This window comes from Centrocercus urophasianus, unplaced genomic scaffold, assembly GCF_019232065.1.
Source record: "Centrocercus urophasianus isolate 14NV4802_14NV808 unplaced genomic scaffold, USGS_Curo_1.0 seq_30, whole genome shotgun sequence".
Lineage (NCBI taxonomy): Eukaryota > Metazoa > Chordata > Aves > Galliformes > Phasianidae > Centrocercus > Centrocercus urophasianus.
In genome coordinates this window covers 9035083-9057825 of record NW_024884867.1, presented here as the reverse complement: position 1 = coordinate 9057825, position 22743 = coordinate 9035083, and the positions used below count along the sequence as shown (strand labels likewise).

The 22743-nt window shown below is 38.7% G+C and overlaps 1 protein-coding gene across 1 annotated transcript in view; it reads left to right on the top strand.

Moving 5' to 3' along the window:
- Window positions 1-17071: 17071 nt before the first annotated feature.
- TMEM132D (transmembrane protein 132D) overlaps window positions 17072-22743 on the top strand; it is a 195648-nt gene continuing 189976 nt past the window's right edge. The window contains exons 1-2 of the mRNA XM_042829099.1: window positions 17072-17194; window positions 18505-18988. Coding sequence (XP_042685033.1) covers window positions 17072-17194; window positions 18505-18988 — 607 coding nt within the window. The remainder of the gene's footprint in view (window positions 17195-18504; window positions 18989-22743) is intronic.

Genomic DNA, 22743 nt, shown 5'->3' with positions numbered 1-22743 from the left:
GTATTACAAATAATTGCTAGTAGCTGGATGAACTTATGTAAATACCCAAATAGTAGCCAGTTTAAAAGTGTCACCTTGTTTCTTTGAACCAGACTGTGGTACATAGAAGATTATAACCTGTCATTCCAATATGCTCTGCACCTCAAGCCAACCAGTCCGTGTATTTGATATTGTGAATGCTGTACTAATTGCCTTTCAAGCTACTACACGCAGCTGAAGCACTGTATGAATTGCCATTCAGGCTGCCACATGCAGTTAAAACATTTGTGTATCTACAGTATCATACAGCTGTGACTCAATAACTTCATGGCTATCATGAGAATTATGAAATTGTGCTCTGCTTGCAAAACACTCTTTCTTTCCCCCTACACTCAACCCTGATTTAAGATATAACAATACAGTCCTCTCACTAAGGACACTTCCTGAGAGGCTCCATAGTGAGTCTTGCTTTTGGTCACAAAAATAAGCTTTTTCTAAGCTATACCTACTGAAACTGAAGTCATTCCAGGAAACTCAAAGGCTTTTTATTAGAATCAAATTAACTGCACATCCTCTGTAGTGTAATTATAGAGCTTTTGCTGTTTAATTAAGGCACAGAAGAATACCTATTGCTTTTTCTTTGTGTAAGGCTCTGGTCAAAATAACAGCTCCTATGTTTTGTACCTGTTCTGCCTACCAGTGTAAGTTAGGAACTATTATTTCTCACTACTGGAATGTGAACCAGAGCAATTAACATCAGATTTTTTCTTCCCTGATAAAACTGTATATAATTTTCTTCTAGTTTTCTAGCCTTATTAGTGATTATTTAGATTGTGCTTGTTTTGCAAATCTTAAGCCAAGGAACAAAAATCTCATAAATTCAGTGGTCTGTCTTCCTATTGCTGGTGAAAAATGTGTATGTAATGGGAATAGCTCTCCAGCTACTTTTGATATCCAAATTCTGTTCTAGAAAATTCTGTCTTAATGATTGAAGGTTGTAGTGCTCCCATGGTACCCAGTCATTCTCCTGTCCTCAGAAATACTGCCTTTCAGAGATTTCCAAAGCCAGAACAAGAATAAAGGCCATAGAGAACATCCTTCATCAACTGTGAAGTTACACAAAGCCATTAGGAATGTGCTTAGGTTGAACTAAGAGGAAATCCTATCCTGTGGGATTACTCATTCTTTTAATCTGACACACATAATACTTTCCTGCATTGGTACTGTTTCAGGCAAATATGTATTTAATACATTTGTAATAGTCAGCCCATGCATGAGAAATCCATCTTTTTCCTAAACTTCATGCACAATTTTGCAGATACCACTGTGGGGGGAGGGGAGGGAGGGAGGGAATGGTCATAACACAAAATGGCAGATAACCAAAATACAATTGTCCTTGTTTTTCACACTAAAAAATGTAATTATTTTCAGTGATATTTGCATTTTCTCACAAAGTCATTAATGTCATGTTCTTCAAAAAGAATGATAATACTTTCTTTTAATTGACAGATGGATTTCATACATAGAAACCAGAATATAAAAGCATTTCAAAAACTACTCAATTTTCTACTTCGCTCACAAACTTGTCTACCACTACAGGAAAAACATGATACATACACTATATACTATTCCAGAATTCCAGCTGTTTTCCAGTTAAATTGTTATTGACTTAATCTTTGTTTTTAGAAGTTATTTATTATGAGTATGAAAACTCACAAAAGTGTGGTACTCTTGTACAAAAGTCTCTTGATGTGTTGTAACTTTTGCTCTCAGTGAAGAACAGGCATTTCTTTAGAAAGGAGATGAAAAAGATAGGAGGCTCATTTATTGCTCTTTTCCCCCAGCTGTGAAATTTCTGAAGTTGGGCAAGCATGAACTATTACTAAAGATAGTGACCTGAAGAATTTGATTTCATTCTCTGAAGTAAGCATTGTTGTTGTTGTTCTGTATTAGGCATTACTATGTTTAGGGTAATACAAAAACCGAACTTAGAAGAAATGATAGATAGGTAGAGGAAATGATGAGACTCCTACAAAATCAGCAAGATCTATCTTGGTCATTTTGTTACAGGCCTATGAGGGAAATGAAAGTGAATTACAACTGAAAATCTGTGAGGCATGCCAAATTAATTGAAAAGAACTTGCTCTTTAAAAAAAATCTCATGGCAGGGGAAGCATCTGTTGAAACACTTGACTGTTTGATTCAAATGTCAGGGGAGCTGATTGCTTGGAAGGCTAGAGAGACCTGATCGTAAAAGGCAGATAAGGAAAGGTATAGGGTAAATAGCAAGAATGCTGGAGGTATTTATGTCACTAAAATTGAACTTTAGCCTGACTTCAAGTGTTTTAACTTTTGTGTCAGAAGAAAAATGTCAGCGTGCTTGAGGTCATTTTAATGCCTGTATTTACTACATCACTGGCAAATACTAGAAGCTAATATAAATATCTAACTAATATAAATATGACCGCTAAGCTTGTAAGACAGCATGTATACAATCCATACAAAAATACAGACAACAAAGTCAGTGATTTTTTATTTTTTTTATTTTTTTTTTTTTAGCCTCAGTGGCTGCAAAGACAAGTGCAATTCAGATTCATTTATCTACCCTTATTCCCTCTAGCTTAGATGGAATGGTAATTCTGGATAGTTCATGATTACGTTGCTGTAAAAAGTTAGAAGCCATGTCAACTGTGATACTGGCAAGTAACTGGTAGATACTTGAAATGTTTCTTTTATTATACAGTCTATGTTTGCTAGGTATAAACCATGACTTAGATCAACTACATACTCGTTAAAAAAATCTAAGTACCTCTACCTGATACCTTCACTCTCCAGTAACTGTCACACAGTTTATTCCCTTATTCCCTCTACTTGTTCCTGTGATAACTTCTTGATACCTTGAGGGGGGAAAAAAATTAACAGGACGCCTGGACTGGAAGATTCAAATTGAAAATTAAAGATAGTATCTCAGGTATGGTCCTAAGCAAAAAATGAGTGCTGTCATTCCTAAGTCTGCGTAAAAACAAGGCAAAACTATGCATAGACTTCAGTTTGAAGGATTGTTTAAGTGTGTATGAAAATAAAAAATGCTGAATGGCCAGAAGAAATGACTGTTCAAATCAATATGTAGCTGGCTACCTGAGCAGCTGCAGATTGCATCCTTGAGCAGACAGATGGCCAGATGCTCAGTTATAGCTCCATTGAGGTCAGTGGATGGTCAGACATATAACAGAGCCGACCTGTTCTTAGCTGAGACAAAGCCAAGCTCTTTTCAAATTCAGCAGCAAAAAGCTCTGGAACAGCAATGAACTCCTGAATACAGCTATCTGAAGCTCAATGCCACTGCCTGTATTTTGACCACTTAATAGTGCTGGTATAAATGCTTCATTTAACAATGATTTCCTGTTTCCTTTGAAGTTCTCTGTACCACTTATTGTTCCCAAGGCAGCTGTCTAGTGTTCAGGTGCTTGTAATGCTTTCTAAAATTTAATTTGGAGTTGATATTTTCAAAGTGAAGGGCAGTAAAAGTGACTTAGCTCCTCTTACTTAAGGATATTTAAAAAAAAAAAAAAAGAGACATTCAGGAGTTTGTAAAGTATATTTAAGTGCTGAGATAATCATGGCCATCTGAATACTTTCATACTTGGAGGCTAGCAGACTCCACTGAGTTTGGAAGCTTTTATATCCAAAAAAAGTCTGAAATATTTTCACTGTAAGCTTAGGGTGTGCAAAATGGGATGTTAGTAGTTAGCAAGGGATGGGCAATGTTGCACATGGTCCACCAAAACCGTAGGGCAAAACATTAAAGCTTCAGCTTTCAGATAGGTAGCAGTGCAAACTGGAACTGATGTTTGAGTAAGAGCAAACAGCTCGTTCATGTGTGACTAAAATAAACAAACAGTTCAACTCACAAGCTAATTTCCAGACAGGTAAGGCTGTCCTCTTAAATTATATTTCAAACAGTGCTAACCTACTTTACTTTACTGTTACAGTCACTTCTATTTTATCATGTTAACTAGAACTGTGGTTTCAAATGTTCCCAATGCTTATGTTCAGGCTTCTCTTCTGAGCAAGGCAGCTTGTTTGGTGCACTGCTGTGAGAGGAAAGATTCTTTTTGTTTCCTCCTTTCTTCTCTTAATGAGATAATTTATCAAGCATGAGTGAAATTCTGTTTCCTTCAACTCTTCCAGAGGTAACTGCAAGGATAATGGCCCTAATAACAGCACTACTGAACTGTAGAAACAGATCAAAATGTCGTCTTAAAATTTAATTGCCAACAGAGCCATGAACTCTGCACACTGTAGTGGAGAAAGCCAATGGGCTCATCTTACGCAAAAAAGATTAAAAAACATTAAGCACAAGGTATTAAGAATTGTTTTCATTTTCAAATGTGCTGGAGTTGATTAAGTAAATTCCTATAATGTCAAACTATTCTTCAGATTAGATGTTACATTTTGCAAATTAATTCTCTGAAATGTGAACAGGGTTTATAATTGTATTTATTAATGGCCTGCTTGTAGATCTTAATGAATTAAGTTAACACAAAAATAAGAGAGATTCTTAGCTTTAAGGGAAGAAGCCAGAACTACTGACAATAAGTTTAAAACGATAGCCAGCATTTTTGAGATGACTTACTATGGAGACATTTACATGTAGCGGGATGACAGCCATTTTGAAATGCGTGGAGGCTTTCCATGAATGCTTCTGGGATTTGAATCGGAGGCCTGTGACGTGGTGGACTGTGATAAAAATCCGTGAAGCACATAATGAAAAATATCAACGCATCAAAGAGAAAAAAAAATCCACTTAATGAATGCGTCTTACTAACTTCATAAGTGACACTATTCGAATTACAATAAAAATACCAGTTTGAATCCTCTCTTTTAGAGGTGTATTATTAGCTTCTTGAGATTATAGTTTCAGGTAATTCAATTGTTTCTCAAGGAGACTTTGTTTTACAAGAACAAAGCTTTCTTTACAGTCTTGTTCAAGACATAATTAGAACAATTAAGTCAATTTAGGTTAACCTTAGCAGCAAAGAAGCCTGCAGATATTAATAATAGCAGAATCAGCTTTGAACTAAGCTTAGACATATTTTATTCCTATTCCTTTGAAGGCACAAATAAAATAATCTCTCTCACATGGATGGATTTGCGAGTTAATTATCCACAGCATCTGTAGCACAGAACTCACTCTTCTGCTGCTCAAAGTTTGGCAGGACAAAAGTATGACCACAATCAGAAAATTGCATCTCTGATAAAAACACTTTGACATCTCAAATTACCAAGGACTTGATGTTGGCTTGATTTGGTGAACTTACCTGTAGGTGCCTCTATTGCAAAGTGACTACGCATTGCATACCAGCTTATTGGTGCCCATGCTTCCCATTGCTATGTGCTTTTGAAAATCCTGAAATTGTTTTATTTCTCTCTAGCCTGATTTTTTTTTTTTCATTTTACTCTTGATGGTTTTAGTCTGACATATCACAGCTCACCAAGATTTTAGGTGTGTTCAGAAGTAAGACTTGAGTTTGTCTTTTCTAACAGATGCTGTCACAATATCTGAATCAATTTCAGATAAGAGTTAAGGTATTTGTAGCTTTTGCAGTTGTAGTTGTTTGGCTTTATATGGACAGAACTTTTTTCACCACTATGTAGGAATATGCATAAACCTGAAAAGACCTCATCTATCTCTTTGAGTCATCTGGACAAATGGTCCTAGTCCAAAAAATGCCCTCACCTGGCTTAACAGGAATGTAGGGTGTAGTAAAGGTCACATCTGCATCTACCCTTACTGCATGCTTCCAACAGCCAATGCAGTGTCCCTCTGTTATTTGCGTAATTTCTAGTACAAACATTGCCAATGGTTCAGTCTCTAAATACTTTGTCTTTTTGTCAAGTTGTCTTTAGGGCTCTTTGATACTGTTTTATGTGAAATGCCATTTGGTTCATTGTTATTGCAGATATTCAGTGTTGAAAATGCAATAGGCCCCAGTTACAGAATTATCTAGCAGTCCTGTTATTGAGATAGAGGCTACTTGGAAACGGATGATATTATTCACCATTTTGAGAAGTTACCGTTCCCTGAGGAAATGCAAACATCCCACAGTCAGTTACTTTATTTAAGTGTAATTTAAAACCAGCTCTCAAGCATAATGGGATGTTACAGCCAATATTTATTTTTCTTTCATTAGATAAATAGTATTAAATTGCAATCCTTGAGAAAATTGTACAGACTGTATCACATCTGAATGTGTTCAAGCTTGAGACTCGCTCAGGCAAATTCTCATCGTATTCAAATAACCATCATTATGCAAATAAGAACATCCTTGTTGCCAAGCAAGTTTAAAATGGATGTTTGTTTTTATCTTGATGAATTATATTCCTCCTGATAGCAGATAGCTATGTGCAACTCAGAACAACCACACAGGTCCTGTTTATTCTTGAGAATTCTCTTGGCTGTTGCATGCTGAATTTCTGCTAGTTGGGTAGTCTGCAGTAGTTCTTCCCATGTATCTTGCTTGAAAAGTAGTGTAGCCCAGATTTTCTTATTACCACAGTTTTTGGCTTTTTTTTTTTTTTTAACTGAACTTGCTCTGCCACATTCTGTAGTGAAGATGTTGTACTAACCTTGTGAAGAGAGAGCAGGATTAGTAAATGGAAGTGAAATCAGCTGCTCTTAAATGCATAAATATAAATTGCTAAAGGATTTAGCTTACCTTGCAAGCTCCCTAATGTAATGACAATTGTTGTTATTTTACTTTATTACTGACAGTGTGTTCCAGCAACATAAATCCCTAATGACACATCAAGATCTTGCTGTGTTTTCTGACAAGTACTTGTGATTTTTTTTTTTTTCAGGATTACTGCTTTTTAAACAAAGATTAAATGTGGCTATTAAAAATTGGCAATAATGTTCCAGGAAAAGGGCTCTATTTTTGTGTGTGAAGGGGATATTGGGAAAGGATTCTTTAACTCTAAAAAGGTGAAGGGGGAAAAGAAGGTAGTGACAGAACAGATGTTCTATTATATAATAGCCCAATAAGCAAAATTTTATTTTCCTTGGACTACACAGCTACAAGATTCTCAGCAAGACAGAAAGCAGGGAAAAAGTGTTCATTCCTGTAGAACATCATTTCAGGTATAATTGATGCAATTTATATCGTTCTGTGTCTGGAATGATATTGCTTGATTAAATCATCTAAACACGCATTGCTCAGTGTATGATGATGACACTAGTCTGACTAACGTTAGTGTAAGCTTCTGCGTTTAAAGCAACTTGAAATTAGGCAAGACTTTATATTTTTAAAATTGCAGTTTAGGAAATCAGTACCAGAATGCTCTCACTCCTGCTCATGATCAATTATACAAAGAAAGGGAGGTTTTTTTTTTTTTTTACCTACATGTAACCACCTGTATGAGCTGATGTTCATTACAGAAGCAGAGAGGTCAAATTCTTGACCTTAAATGAGACTTTAGAAGCCTGGTGTGCTACAGAGTAACTACTGAAGGATTAAACAAATGCTAAGAGCATATCCAAAGCTTATGCATCTCTTAGGAAAGAAAGCTAAGCTGATACCAATAAGCAAGAAGCTCAGCTGTGTGGTAGAGACTGTCTCACAAATTTGAAGTCCACAGTTAATCTTGTGGACTTGTGGCTGAAGTCTAAGACTAAGGAAAGGAAAAGCAAGTTTCCTGGGTTTCCAGACAAGTCCTATGGACGAGATTCCTTATTTCTCCTAGGTTTAAGGGATTGACCCTGCTATCTCCAATTCCAGTCTACCTTTCTTTTTGGAACTAAGCCATAGTACATTCAAGAATGGAAAATGCATGAGCCTGGAAGAAGGAGAAATAAAAAGGAGCTAAACTGTAGTGATTGGGGTGTGTGACAGAATGGGGAGTTCACATACTTGCATACCTGATTACTGGTGAGCACTGAATGTAAAATTAACCTGAGAAAATCTCCTCATCTTGGAGAGTTTCACAGAAATGATTATACTCTCATTTCCTGAAGGTAATCTCCTATTTTATTGTGGTCTAGTGTAGCTCAGTAAGCACAGTTTGGATAAGGGGGAACTTAGGTATAATCTCAAAATAAGCACAGAAAACCCTTGCCTTGGGATTTTAGGTTCACTTATCGTGCTTCTGAAATAATCTGAATGCTAGCAATCACCTGGCAAACTGCTGTTTGTTGTTTGATGCAGCTGTACCCATTTTACATTCACAGTTTAACTAGGCTCATCTGCACCTGATTAACTACAGCTGATGAACTCTGAGCAGCTGTAACTAATTAGTGCACTGAGTAACAGTCAGGACTTTGGGAGGGTCAGTTTTTCAGAGGTGGTGCTGGGTGAGTGTCAGAAATTTCTGAAATAGCTGGGGGATTTCTTTGCCTTTTTTTCCTTGGTGTATTTGCACTGTTGTGGATATAGTATCATCTGTTTATCAGCATTCCTAAGTCCCTACTTGATTTCTGTCTACTGGTGACCACAAGACTGATGTTTTTAAAAGCTAGATGAGCGATGACTCTAATATCTGTCTTTTAGGTATTGAGAGTTAGAATCTGCCAGGATATATTTTTCATTCAGGCACCTTTTTCCCTGTGTTCTTCTCTTTGACTCTAGTCTTGCTCATCACTATCATACTACCATTCACACTGGTGAGAGAAACATAAATGGAACCATATTCATTTCTGCTAGTATTAAAGACTTTCAAGAGACTTGGTCAATTTAGTTTAAGTCTTTTTTTTTTTTTTTTTTAAAGAATATTATGAGTAGTTGGATCTGCAGAAAATAGATGTGTTTGTCCTTAAGTTTGTAATGGGTTCATTTTCTTAATAGAGCATTTTGGTATTACAAAGTTGATAACAAAAGAAAAGATTTTTATGGAGTGAATCAAATGTAAAATCCTTTCTGGAATTGAATTTGTCTTCTGCACAGCTTAGGTGCATATATAAAGCTAATTAGAAAAATGAAAATATGCTACAATACTTAATTATTTTTAAAGAGCACTTCAAGGCTATATTATAAGTAAGAAAAATCAGGTTTTGCTCCTAACTCTGGTAAGGTGTTTCGTAACCCAGCTTGGTTATTTCATTTCCCATGGTGTTTAAAATTTCCATTTTCTTAACAGAATTTTTATTTCTTACATCTTTTTATTTGTAAGCCATATTGAGATGGATAATGCTATAAATTGATTGCAAAGCATCAGTAATGTATACAGATGAAGTAATGATCATGGCTGGGGTATTTCTGGGAACATTCATACTATAGAAGATGTTTGCTTCTGTTTATTAACCTCAGGAAAACTTGCTGTTACTGGCCTTAGGCACTAAGGTGCTCTCTGAGCTGTGTTTGCTCTCAGTATACTGTGAGCAGATAGTTAAGAACTCAGACTGCTGTATTTCCAGAGGAGTTTATTTTTGCATTCACATTGCTGCAATATGGGCACTTGCATGGAGTTAATTTCCTTACCTGGCAGATTGAATCAAACTTCCTGAAAAAGAAATCTAGATTCTATTAAAAATTGATAATTTCAAACCTTGAGAGAGCCATAGGTTACAAGTAAAGCCTTAGGAATCTCGACAGGGCAGTATTATCTGGAGAGGAATTACTTTTGAGCCAGCAAAGCCAAGAGTGTTATGCACAACACATGCAATTCTGGACGTATCAGAAAATGTAAATGAATTTATCTTCAAGAAGCTGCCATCAGTAATGGTTGACCTTGATGGAACAAAGGCAACTTAAAAGATGAGTGTTCAGTGTAGCACTCCACTTATATGGAGAACCTAAAATGGTATTGGGAATAATGCCACAGGAATTTTAGTCTACGTTTAATTACTGTATTGAACTTGATTCTGGGCATCTGACTGGTTTAATGCAGGTTGAATCAGGGTAGGGTATGGATAGGCTGATATTTTGGAAAGCCACATCTTTATATTGCAAAATAAAAACTTGCTCAAGCTTTGGTGATTAAGGTACTCATTTCTTTCAGTGGTATGAGAAAATAAGTATAATGTGCCATTTTTTTATAGCTAACACTACAGAAAATGCTGTAGTTCTCAAAGCTGCGTGTAACTGCATGGATAATACTGAGTGACCACTCAAATAATGAAAATACAAGGTATGTGGAGAAAGGGAATTTGCAGCTGCAAATATACAGTAGAATTAACATTGTTCAGCATAGTGGAGAAAGTCATTGCTTTATTAGTCATTTGCATTATCATATGTTTTCTTCCAAACGTGTTTTCAGTTGGTTGACAGAGGCCTTCCCACTACTACAGAACAACAGGCTGTTTACAGTAAGATATCTGTTGCCTGATGCTTGGTAACTTGGAGATTTTTGTTGATGTACATGGAAGGTTTTCTTTTGGGTAGATATCCCTTATTTTATCTCAGGGTATAATGAAATCTCGTTATTTTGGAGGGGCAGAAGGTCAGGCTAACTCATCTTTTTTTCTTTTTCCCCATCTAAGTTGACAATACATTGATTTATATTATCTGCTTCTGCAGGGAAATTAGTTTAACTACTTCATTTGCTTGCTCCCTATCAGCCAGGCTCCATGATAGTACTGTTCTTCCTATGATACACTAGAGTGCAGTATCAATTCAGTTCAGTGGACTTAAATATTTACACTTCATTGTTCTGGTAGAAACTGAAAGAGAAAACCAACATTTCTCTTCCTCCATATGGGCTTTTTGTAGGCTGTTGGAGTTGGTATGCAGCTTTTATTCACAAAAGGAATGTAACAACCAGCAAACTTGTGCCACTTCTGGGCATTGGGGACTGCTAATTAGAACAGCAGTGTCTCCAGACTGAATGTCAGCAACTCCCTTCAGGTGGAATTTAGAACATCATAAGGTAGTCCTTATAAACCTTATTTAGGATCAAGATGTTAACAAGAAGCTGGATTTTATTATCTCCTAAACCATCTTATTCTCTCTTTTACCTTTTCAACTGTAAATTTTAATGCCTCAGCTTCTCAATTTTCTATGAGATTTTAATTCTTGTTAATAGGACTTACTTTCAAAGGTGCTTTTCTTTTGTTCTTGGGGGTTGAATGTTCATAGGGCTAGTGTAATTTCCCTCATTCCATTTTCTTCTCCAGCAGCTTCAACTGCAAGGAAAACCGATGTTTATAGTGTGAAGGTTAGAATACTCCAGATATCTTCATTTGCTTCCTCCTATTTACTGACTCTGTGGTTTCAGTATGAAATCTACTATAATGTGGAAGCTGTTTCCAGTGTACTCTAACGGCTTCCTACCATATGTTCTCCCATCTGTGGTAGGAGTGAGGGATCTGGAAGGAGGGAGGGAAGGCAAAAACTTAAGAATGAGTTGAACTGTGTGCAATGTTTCCTTTCCTTAAGGAGGAAGTAAATATGTTTGTAAATATGCTTGGAAAATGCATGTGTTTTATACTTCATGACTATTTCTATGCCCTGCTTATTCCAGAGTTTGCTGCACAAAAATAAGTGTTGTGAGGCCTGGAAAAATTAGCAAAACTGAATACATCTCAATAACTGAAATGGGGCAAGTGATTTGCAGTTATTTCAATTGATTGAAGTGATTTTTTTTGGAGAGGAGGAGGCCTTCAATGATGGTTAACACTCTAGACCTTTGCTAAGGATAAACCATAAAAATATTTTAAATAGAAATGCAAGTCATAACTTCAAGACTACCTACAAAGCTTCCCATCTCTGTTTACAGCTCATATCTCCAATGTAGGTAAGGCTAGAGCAGGAGGAGGTTATGTATGTCTGCACTGCATGCTCTTATGAACAACAAGAAACCACTAAGTGTAAGAGGAACTGATTAACTTTCAAATTATTTTTATGGAACATGTTAAGTCATGCAAGTTTCTGTGTTTTAGGGACTTTTCCTCTTGCTTTCCTCTTGATGTGTGTATGTTCTTCTGTCTTATGGTAGTGGAAAATTTTAGCAAATTAGATCATACATTTTAAAAGGTACACTTACACAGAAGGATTAAACTTGGCTCTCTATCTTTTGCTTTGCTACACTTATTTTAATCTTCCATTCATAAATAGCTTAAAGAGAGCCAATAAATAATCTGGAATCATTATAATATGGGTATAATTATAAAAGCTATAATAAACAGGTAAATGTCAGACACTAGCTATAGGCAGGTAGTGGTACCCAGCTTACATAACCACTGCTCATCCTTCCTTAAAGATCTTTTGGAGACTGAGGCTTTATGGTTCAGCCCTGAATGTAAAGTAGTCTAGGAGAGCTAGAATTCAGTACGCGGACAAAAATATTTCAAATTAATTGCATTATTTAATTGCTAGTAGTTCGAGGAACAAACATTTTTAATGATCTTATGCAGATCCAAGAAGGGAAGCAGGTATTATCTGTATCTATCAGAACAGTGTTTGCTTAGCTGATTTAAGAAACTTAATTTTTTTTGGAAACCATATTAAGCAATGTGGTGTCAGCACACTTCCGGGCACTGCACTGATTATCCATCTACAAACTGGAAGTTGTGCTTTTTACCCTAATGGGTTTGTTTTACTGTTTCTACACCTTCACACTTCTGTTATGCCAATTATTATTAGATTTTAGTTAAGTAAATGAGTTGCACCTTTGACTCGTACTAATGAGCCATTGTTTGTTCACGCATCACAATGTGTGTGGCACTAGAGGTCACCAGCGCTCCATCGTTAGTGAGCATCTACTGCAAAACGTGGTTGAGTTGGGTCTTAGCAACGAGCTCGTTTGTGCTGTGGAGTTTAGTAATATTTGCACTGCCAAGCAGCAACCGTTTTAAGGTCTGATGTATACGCATAAGTAGACACCATATGTGTTTACAAAGACATGTTTACAAAAGATCACAAACAATTCAGAGCTGCTTTTCTTCTGGTTTGGATTTCTTGTCCCTGCCAAATTCTTGAGTTGTATCTTATTTTGTTATAATTTAATCCTAATATGCAGTCAGCCCCTAAGTGTTTATACCGTATTTCCCTGAGTCTTGGGAAACTGCACACCTTTTAAATCCATCTCCCAGCATGTGGCACTAGAAAATGTTGTGCTTCTGCTCCTGAGTTCTAGGAGAGAAGTGCCAAATGGGAGCTTAGACTCATTTATTTTATTCCCCAGTTATCTGGCCCTAGTCACAATATTGTGCAACAAAACTATAATTAGTGTTTTTCCTGACTGTTATGTTAAACTGTCAGTTGAGTAAGCACAAAGTTACATACTTGAATCCTTTAATAAAAATTACTTTTTTCAGTATTTGCCTCTTCATTACTTAGACCTTCAATTAAAAAAAACCAAAAACCGTAGGTCATCAAAATCATTATCAGTAATAGCTTATTAATTAAATGTGAAAAATTGCTGGGATGGAATTCAGCAGGGATGATGGGAAATAACTATTTTTTAATGTGCCACATGCTGGGATGTTCTGATTAGATGTCTCATTCAGCCTATATAAAGATAAGGACATCTTAAAACAGCAGATATTCTATTTCTGGTTCATGTTGAAAACACTGTAGGCTGTTAGTGGATGATAGGGTAGGTCTTGTTCCTTGTCAAAACAACGCTAGCATATAGCAGAGGTTGGTATTACAACCTTAATAACAGAAGAGATGTGGCAGACGACTGTAAAATGAAAAATGTCGTAGAAAAAGTGACTGGGGATTGATTGATTGCTGATCTTTTCCAGCAGAAGGTGGGTGAGAAGTTTGTAGAGTGGGCTGTGGGTAATGATCTTGCATGTGAGGTGCAGCTCGGCTAGGGACATGGTTTGCTTGAGGGCCAGAATGTTGATGCCAAAAGTTACTGAGGGTTCAAGGGGAGACCTATGAAAGGAAAAGTTGTCAGAGTTTCCCAAATACATAAAGCCCACCTGTGGCTCAGGTGTTGGATGCTGAGGGAGCATTAAGGGAATTATTTATTTTTGGCCTTGTTCTTGGCTGTGCATGCAAAAAGTGTTAGCTTTTTGAATCAGTGGGAGACAGAACAGCAGGCTATACAGAGCCTTCATCTGTCCCATTCCTATGTTCATTTTCATTTGATATCAACAAAGGCATGCAAAAAAACCCAAGTAAACTCTCAGTGCCTGCAGGAAAATTTTAAAATCACCCCACAGTCATGTCAAATGGGCTTCATCCTCTCAGCAGCTTGTGAAACATCATGTCGACTTGTCTGTGGTTATGTCTCAGAGCAGTCATGGTAACATCCTCAGTGCTACTGTCTCACGTTCTGCTGCTATGAAGCACTGTTCTATTTGAAAGTTACACCAATGAGAATATTATGAGGTTACAGACTGGACACTGTCCATGTTAGCACTGGCACACATTTGTCTTTTAGGTTGTTTCATCTCTTGTAACTTCCAAAGCACTCATACTAGTGCATAGCATCTCACTGCTATGGAGACCTGAGTTGGATACAACCAGGCAGATGGAGTTTTCATTGTGCCTATTAATTTCCTCCTTATGTGTTTCTTCCTGTAGTGATTTTCTGTCTGATGTGTACACTTACTGGTTAGCCTATTTACTGAGATTTTATTTGAGTTGGCCTCTGTGTCTTACAAGATTTTGTGCATGTAAATCTGTGCATTTAATGGTACTGTGAGTATTGTAACTTGCAGCCAAAGCTGCTTTTAAAATCCTGTTGTCAGATTAAGCAGGTTGCTGTATTAGTTCATTAATTAAAAGAAAGGCTCTTGATAGACTTTTTGTCTTTCGGACTGTTGCTGATTGGCCTAATAACAGCCAGACTGTTGTGATAAGGTTCTTTGTCGCTTGTAGAATTCATTTGGAACCAAGCTATTTCTGAGTTTTCATTGGAAACAAGTAAAGGAGAGTGCACACTGACTGACATCATCTACTTTTTCAGCTACTGTGAACTGACAGCAAGCTCAGCAACATAAAGTAGCCTGATAGGAATGCTATTCACCAAGAAGGTTAGCGTTTGATCATTAAAGAGATAGGCACTCCAATGGGTATTGCCATTGACAGTAGAACTACAAGCTGTCAAATATATTTTTGAGCCTGGCAAAGATTTTGAACTGAATCTGACTCTCTCATATAACAAAAGCACTGTAAGCAAACAAAGTGATTTCATTTTTCTTATTTTCTTGTGTTGTATGAGTGAACAGATGAAAATTAGTTTTAAATGTATTAAAGATTTAATGTCTCACCTTGCTTTCACTGAAACAAAAGTCTAAGTGCTGGTTAATGTCAGAAGGGAGTAAGATCCAGACATTAATATCAAATTGAAAAGTGTGATTCAGTTTGGTCTTTGTGGTGTCTTCCATTATCACAAATCTGATTTTCATGTTGTTCATGTGGAAGCATCACAAAGAGCCTTCAGCTGCTGCCTGTGACTCAGCTGGCTGAGATGCAGTGTGCACATGTGACAAAAGGAAGTCCCTGAAATGCTCTGCATAACCTCAGCAGAGAGAAGAGAAAACAGATGGATGTGATGAAGAAATGAGCGATAGATGCACAAAATAGCAACTTCCATAAGTGGAGAAACTTGTGTTTTGTTTTATGAGCAGCAGTTACAGTTACAGCTACCGCATCATGACTATTAAATGTTTTGAAGACAACACATCAAATTATATAAAATTGCCAGGAGGTCAAACTGATCATGCTGATTCCTTTTCATCTTCTGAGTCTATAATTCTAATTGCTCTTTATTTTGAATGTTGTGCAATAACAAGCCCAAATAATCCATTTCAAGGTCCTCTGTGCACTCTTCAAGCAATTGAGGGAGAAAGAGGGAGCAATAAAAATCTGTTTCTAAAAATCAATTGTCAAGTATACAGGGGCTTCAGCGCAGGGAATTTTTCTCTCATTATAATGGAAAGTTTTTGGAGAAAAATGTGTACCTGTTCTGTTTAGAAGGCTACTGCTCCACTTAACATGCCCCAATATTTCAGCTCTTTGGACAGAAAGAGAATTATTAGAATACAATTGGCTTTTGAAATTACTTGTTTGTTCTTAGATCATGGACGTGTTCTGTTCCTACATATTCGTATATATATATATTGTATAAATATGTATTTATATTTTTCTGCTTCTGAAATACTTAAATACTGAGCAAAATTCTCCACTGATGTGCAAATACGTAGGAGCGAAAAAAGAGTGGGCTGAGAAATACTTTTTCCCAGCTTACTTGGCTATATTCTGTTCTTAAGTCTGCTCTTTGCTGTGTGAATAGGACCTCTGCTAGACTTGTATTTCCATCCTGTTAGTGAGGGAACAGTGTTGGAGCAGGCTGCCCAGAGGGACTGCAGAGTCTCCTTATTTGGAGATATCCAAAACCCATCCGGATACCAACCTGTGTGATCTCTTGTAGGGAATCTGCTTTAGCAGGGGGTTGGACTCAGTGGTCTCTTGAGGTCTCTTCCAACCCCTGCAGTTCTGTCTTGCAGGGGGAAAAAAAAAACTAAACACAGAAAAAGGAGGTGAATCAGTGAACAGATTAGAAGAATTTGTAATTTTAATTACATAAGCAGATTGTATCTATCCACTGATATATTGCATTGACAATGAAACAGTAGTCTCAGAGTAACAATGGATTTTCCCATTACTTTGTCAGATACAGATTTTTCTGCTTTTCTGGTCAGCCATAGGTTGTGGAGATGCAGTTCTGTAAGACTCTTCATTGTCCCCCTTCATTGTCTTGTTTTGCTAAAGCCTGTTTTTCCTTCACAATTACTTGTGTTAATTGCCCAGAAAATTTTAGGCATGCTTGCCTTGCATATTGCTAATAAAACAAGAGGTTTTCTCATTACTGAATAGTGGGAATTGGTATTTTTTTCCATCTAGGAAAGTTTTCCATCACTGATCACAGAGCATCAGATGCCGAGGTTGGAGTTTGTATTGTTCAAGTGTTGTCACCTGTGCTTATGGTGAGACATCAGAACTGGGACACAACACAAAGTGAAACTTTGCAAGTGGCCTCACCTTTAGCTGCCCTTTGGTAAAACATCCTCTGAAGCAAAGGGAGGACATCTACTGCACAGGGAGTGCAGGGTGACTGCACAGGAGTTGCGTCCTTGTGTCTTTAGCATCTGGAGGCAACAGAATGCTCATAAGGAAGGCAGCCTTGGAAGGGTTGGGACATGGAGCTGGTTGATGAGGATAGGGAGAGAGTGGAGGAGGAGGAGGGTGTTGACAGGACACTGCGTGCGTTACCTCCTACTAAAAGTTTAGCTTCTGAAGAGCGCTTTGAGGTGAAAAGGCCAGTGAGGCATAGAATTGAATCGTTAGTTGCTGACCTTTTAAAGTGACTTTTACAAACATTAAGGAAATAAAAAAATAGGTTGAATTTATGAAACTGAATTTAGAAATAAATCTGTGCACTAAGTAACATCCTGGAGTTGGTTCCCTGGATTCCAATGTTTTTGCTGGAAACTTAAACAGTGCTTCCAGCTCTGCTGGCTCACTGATGGTGTTGCAGAACAACAAGAAGAATAACGTGATCTTGCAATATGGTACTAAAACTTGCTCTCTCTCTGCATTTCTCTAACTGCTTCTGCAGTTCTATCTTTGTCCTCTTTGTTACTTCTGTGACTGGAAGGCAGTAGGACAAACCATCCCCAGTTTTGTATGAACAGCAAATACCATGTGATGGCTGTAGAGCCAGAAACTGTAAGGAAAAAACTATCTTTTTTTTTTTTTTTTAGTCCAGAAGATTTTTTTTTCCTCAAAGAAAGCTGGTAACAAACACATTGCCACGGCACACAGCTGGAGAGAAAACTCTTCCTTTGTGTGAGGTTGTTTGGTTGTTTGTTTGTTTTTTTGTAGAATATGTGAAGCTTTATTCCTTGGAATGCAGATGAACTGGTAGCTAATGCTGGCACACTCCACCTGCGTTCTGAATCAAGCTGGGCATTGACTTCCACCCCAAAAGCTGATTGCTTTATCTTGGATAGGAGAATTACTATAGATCAGTTCTCTTCATGTTGGATGACACTGTAAGGATTTTGGCTGTAGGTTGTGTCAATTGCATTTTCTGTCTTTTTTCAGAGAGTTCATGTTCAGAGATGGTCTGTCTGCTTCCTCAATGTCATTTCCAGAGATTTGTTTCATTTAGCTCTGGGCACTTCTCTGGGATCGGTGCTACTTCTGAAACTGACACTAACTTACGGAACGGATCTGCACTGTCACCTGAATACAGCATTTTCTCATTGTGTGGTTGATGGTGTTTTCTGAGTGCTGGCAAAGCATGTAGTCTCAAAGTTTATTCTGAATGACCAGCCTTAAAGCTTTCAGCAGAGCAGGTGTTACTGCAGAAAAATATTTGTATTCCCTGGCATGTATTCTATGAAGGGACAAAGTGGTTATAAGTTCTTGTAGCTACATTTTTATTTATGTTGTTTAGAGTTGGCTGCAGTAAATTGGGTTTTGCTGCTTTTCTGTCTGCCAAGCATAATGCAAATCTCATTAAGCTCAACTAAAGGTTTGGCTTAGCAGAACTGTTCTAGCACTTGTATCTGCTGCAAAGGGAAACCTCAGAGCAGTTACTTCTTGTAATTTTGTGAACACTATTTAGGTAACTGTATGCATTATTTCTGCTGTTCTTGCAATAGCTATTGCGCACTTTACTAAAGAGTCTTCACGCTATTTTCCCGTTCTGTCTGCGCGTTTTGCTCGGCTCACGACAGATTCGGTAGACGAGGGAGAGCTCAAAACGCGAGAGAGAGCTCTAAGCCCAACCACGTGCTGCAGCACACCGTGCCAAAGCAACGTGCTCGGCCGGCTCCGGCAGCCCCAGCCGCAGGGTCGTTTGGGTGCCGGCAGCATCGCGGCGCTTCCGGGCGCCCGGCTCGGGGCTGCCTCCTGCGGCTCGGCTCCGGGCGGGTGGAGCCCCGGCAGCTGGGCAGGGGGCGGCGGGGGCGGTGGCTCTCGGCTCTCCGCTCTCCGGGGGCCGGGGCCGGACCGGGCGGCCCCGCTCCGCCCCGTTCCGCCCCGCTCCGCGCCCCGCTGCCCGCGGATTGGGGCTGCCGGGCTGCCCGGTGCGAGGCGGGGCTTGGGCGGTGGGCTTATTTATCTATTTGTTTGCCTCGTCGTCTTTTTTTTTTTTTTTTTCTCTGGCTATTTTCGCGGCGCTCCCCGACTTAAATCTCTGCCTCTGTCAATAGCAAGCGCGGCTCGCGTAGGATGGGCCGGGGCCGGCGGAGGCGGGCGGGCGGGAGGGCCGGGGCGGGCGGCACGAGCCGGGCTCCAGCCGCGCTGCATCCGCTGGGGAGGCAGCTCCCCGCCGGCCGCTGCGCCCGCCGGCCCCGAGCGCACTGAGCGGTCCGCGGCCATGGCCTTCGGAGGGGATTCGCGTTCGCCCCCTCCCTCTCGTGCAGAAAGTCAGACAAGTCTATGAGGGAACTGAGAACTTCAGGAGAGGGGAGGGAAAAAAAAAAAAAAAAAAAAAGCCAAAAAAGCCGGGAGAACAACGATAGCAAACCTGCCTCCGTGTTCGGATGATCCCTGGGCTGATCAGCAGCAGCCAGAGGTAAACTTTGGTGCAGCGGCACCGCTCCGGGCTGCGAGCCGAGCCGTTCCTATTTCTGCACTGAAAGGAGCGGGTTTTCACGGCGTCATCTGTCTTGAAGCTAGGAGGGAGGCTAGGGGAGGGTTCGAGGTGAAGAAGTCAGTCCTCTCTCCGAAGGAAATGTTTTTTGTGCTCAACATGACCTTTTCTGAAAATGCAGCCTCTCCAGCGGACTGATTTTTATTTTGACTGGGAAGTGTGTGAGACTGAGCCCTAACTTCCCACAAACCCTAGGATGTGCACTGCTGGGATTAGCAATATGGGGCATCTGTTGTCACCTCTCCTCTTGAGCCTGGCAGCACTTTTTTCAAAAGGTAAGTCTCCATCTCTGTCTGTCTTATTGCATCTTGTTTATTTTCTATACGCAGATTCTGTCCTATCTCTCTGTGATGCCTTGAATGTTGTTACTGACAATTAATGATTGGAGGATTTGGGACAAGTCAAGTGTTAGTATAAAAAAAAAAAAAAAAAAAAAAAAACAGATATCTTGATGGGAAATCCTAAGTGGCAAGATTTTTCCTTCCTGTACCCCTTTATTGGAACATTTTTTACCTGTAGGGTACATTTTTGCTCCTGATGCTGATGATCACATGAGCTGGTAATTCAGTTTTGGATAGTGAAGGGTTCTGTTGAAATCTGAAATCTTTGGGGTATGGGCTGCTGGAGTTTGCTGCTCTGCTGTTATCAGCTGTGTAATTTTTCAGATTAAAAATCCCGTATCTCAGGCTTGGCAGTGTTTTGCTGAACCGGAGAAATATGTGCGTGCTGAAATGTTTAAAAGCTGTGATGTGAGCCTGAAGCAGGCGCCTGGTGTTCTGCACACTGAATAGAGTTTGAATGTCCTGACAGCATGACTTCGGAGGACTCCGTGTTATCTTGTTGCCCTCAAGTGTGTTTACAGTAGAGAAAACCAGCATGTATTCAATGTACTCATTTGTGTGGGCCTCTTTTGAACTTCTCGGTGATGGCCTTGGCCAAAAGGTGAACGCATTTTTTGCAGTACTTACTTCAGACGAGCATTTCTGTGTGATGTAAGTTGGGACAAATGTACTGAGAAGGCATTGTACATTAACAGCTATAATCTGGCAGGGAAACAAAATCGAAAGCTCCCACCATGTGCTCAGTCTTCAGCAAGGAATAATAGCATATGCATTTAATCTGTGAGTTTGCAAACATACTAGTAAGGAGTTCTGCTCCGAGAGAGCTCACTGATCAAATTAAGTGTTGCTTACTTGTAACACCTTTTCGTACGTTAAGATGTCAACACTTTCCTTTTTGATGAAGTGAGTTGTTTTTACTCATTACTTTGTACCCAAAACTGAACTGACAGAAGGGAAAATACACAGCTGTCTATTTCTCTGGTGGTTCCCTATAAAACAAACAGAACACATCCCTTTCTTCCTTTAGAACAGGTTGAGAAGGAAGGGAACAAAATAAGTCTTCTCCAATGTAACTTAACTGCAGTGCCTACATGAGCACAGTTTAAAAGTTGTGATTGGAAACGCATTAGCAACAGGAGTTGGAAGTCTGAGACTGCTTCCACTTTGCACACAAGAAGCTTTTGATTGCCCAGCTAGACTGTAAATCATGTACTTCATTATGAGCAATATCAGTGCTTCAGATAGGCTAACAACGCAGTAAGAACATGAAGTTTTTCATCTTTTTTTTTTGTGTGTGTGTGAATGTGTTTCAGTTTGCAGCTTTAACACTGCAATAACAGTGTTTGACTGCGATGGCAGCTTACTGAAATGTCAGAGTATGAGAGGCATTGCAGTCCCACAGAGTTCAGTGCTTTCTTTACTGCCATCTCAGCAACAATAACACTCAGATACGAATTTGTTCTTAGACCTTACTTACGTCTCCTTTGAAAGATAAACAGGCAGAAAATTGAGCTTGGATAGGAGGTCTCTTAGGTAGAAAGAAAATGCTGTAGAAACTGGTGGGTGAGGGTTTTTTTCCTGGATATTATGAAGTCTCATTAAATCTGATATTTCTTGAAACTGGATACAGAAGATCCCATTAGAATTACTGGCATCTTCTGTGTTATTTATTTTGCACTTCAGATATCTACATGCTGCTGTACGACTGCAGGGATTTCCTGCTCTTCAGTAATACAGATATCTTCTATCTTTAATGTAATTGTCTATGTCTGTGCTGGGTAACAGACTCTATCCGCACTTGTATGCCTTAGTACACTGTGAAAAGACCAGAGTGCTCTGGAGATTTACAGCATGAAATAGACAGTGTGTGAGGTTGATTCTTCCTCTGCCCCCTTGAAAAAGATTAAAAACCAACAACAGGACATACTTTTTACTGCTACAGGGCATGTTTCTTTGATGCCTTTCTGTTACTAATAGAAAAACTCTAATTTATGACACGATAACAAAGTTTTCTTAAAGAGATACAGGATCTTCTAACCTACAACAGCAATCAGCTGTCTATTGTGCACAGGTCTGTTGCTGATTACTCAGAACCATGGCAACACACCTTCTCACTGTGCAGTTTCAGGTAATGATGTTGAAGACTTGAAAATTCTATTGCAGTTTTGCTTTGCTTTTATCTTGTATACAAAGAAAATAGCTCCAGCCTGAGAAGTGAAATGTTGTTTTCAATAAAAAGCTTCATGTTCTTATCAGACAATTTGTCACTGATGATATAATCCTTGCTTTTTAATAAGTTTTCAGCCTTAAAATATAAACATGCATGCATACATTTCTCTCTATCCCCAAGAGAGGCTGTAAGGCTATATAATTGTAATTAGGGACACAGGTCCATTTTGCAGCTTTGTCATTGACTAGAAGGTTTTTGAACCAGTTGGAGGGGGCTAATGCTTGCCCTCAGTCAGCTGGGCTTGTTGCTATTTGGTGTCACCTGAGAAACAGATTCCCCAGAAACCTTCATTTAAAATGTAGCCAGGCCCAGCTGATGTGGAAACTCACACTAATATAAACAGGTTCCATAATGTGGGCATTTGGTCCCTTGCTAAAGGGAAAGATCTCTCATTAGCTTTGTTCAGCTAGAACAAAAATTGTAGTACTGTAAACACTAAATTCCATGCTTGGTACAAGTTTATTATATACTTAAATCTCCTAATATTTATACATCCTATGTATATATATATATATATATATATACATAGGATGTATACCGTGGGGCTTAAGACTAAGGAACCTTTTACATTATGAATGTATGTTGTCAAATTAAAATATTCATTTCAAATTTCAGCTCTAAGTTGAGAGCAGCAAA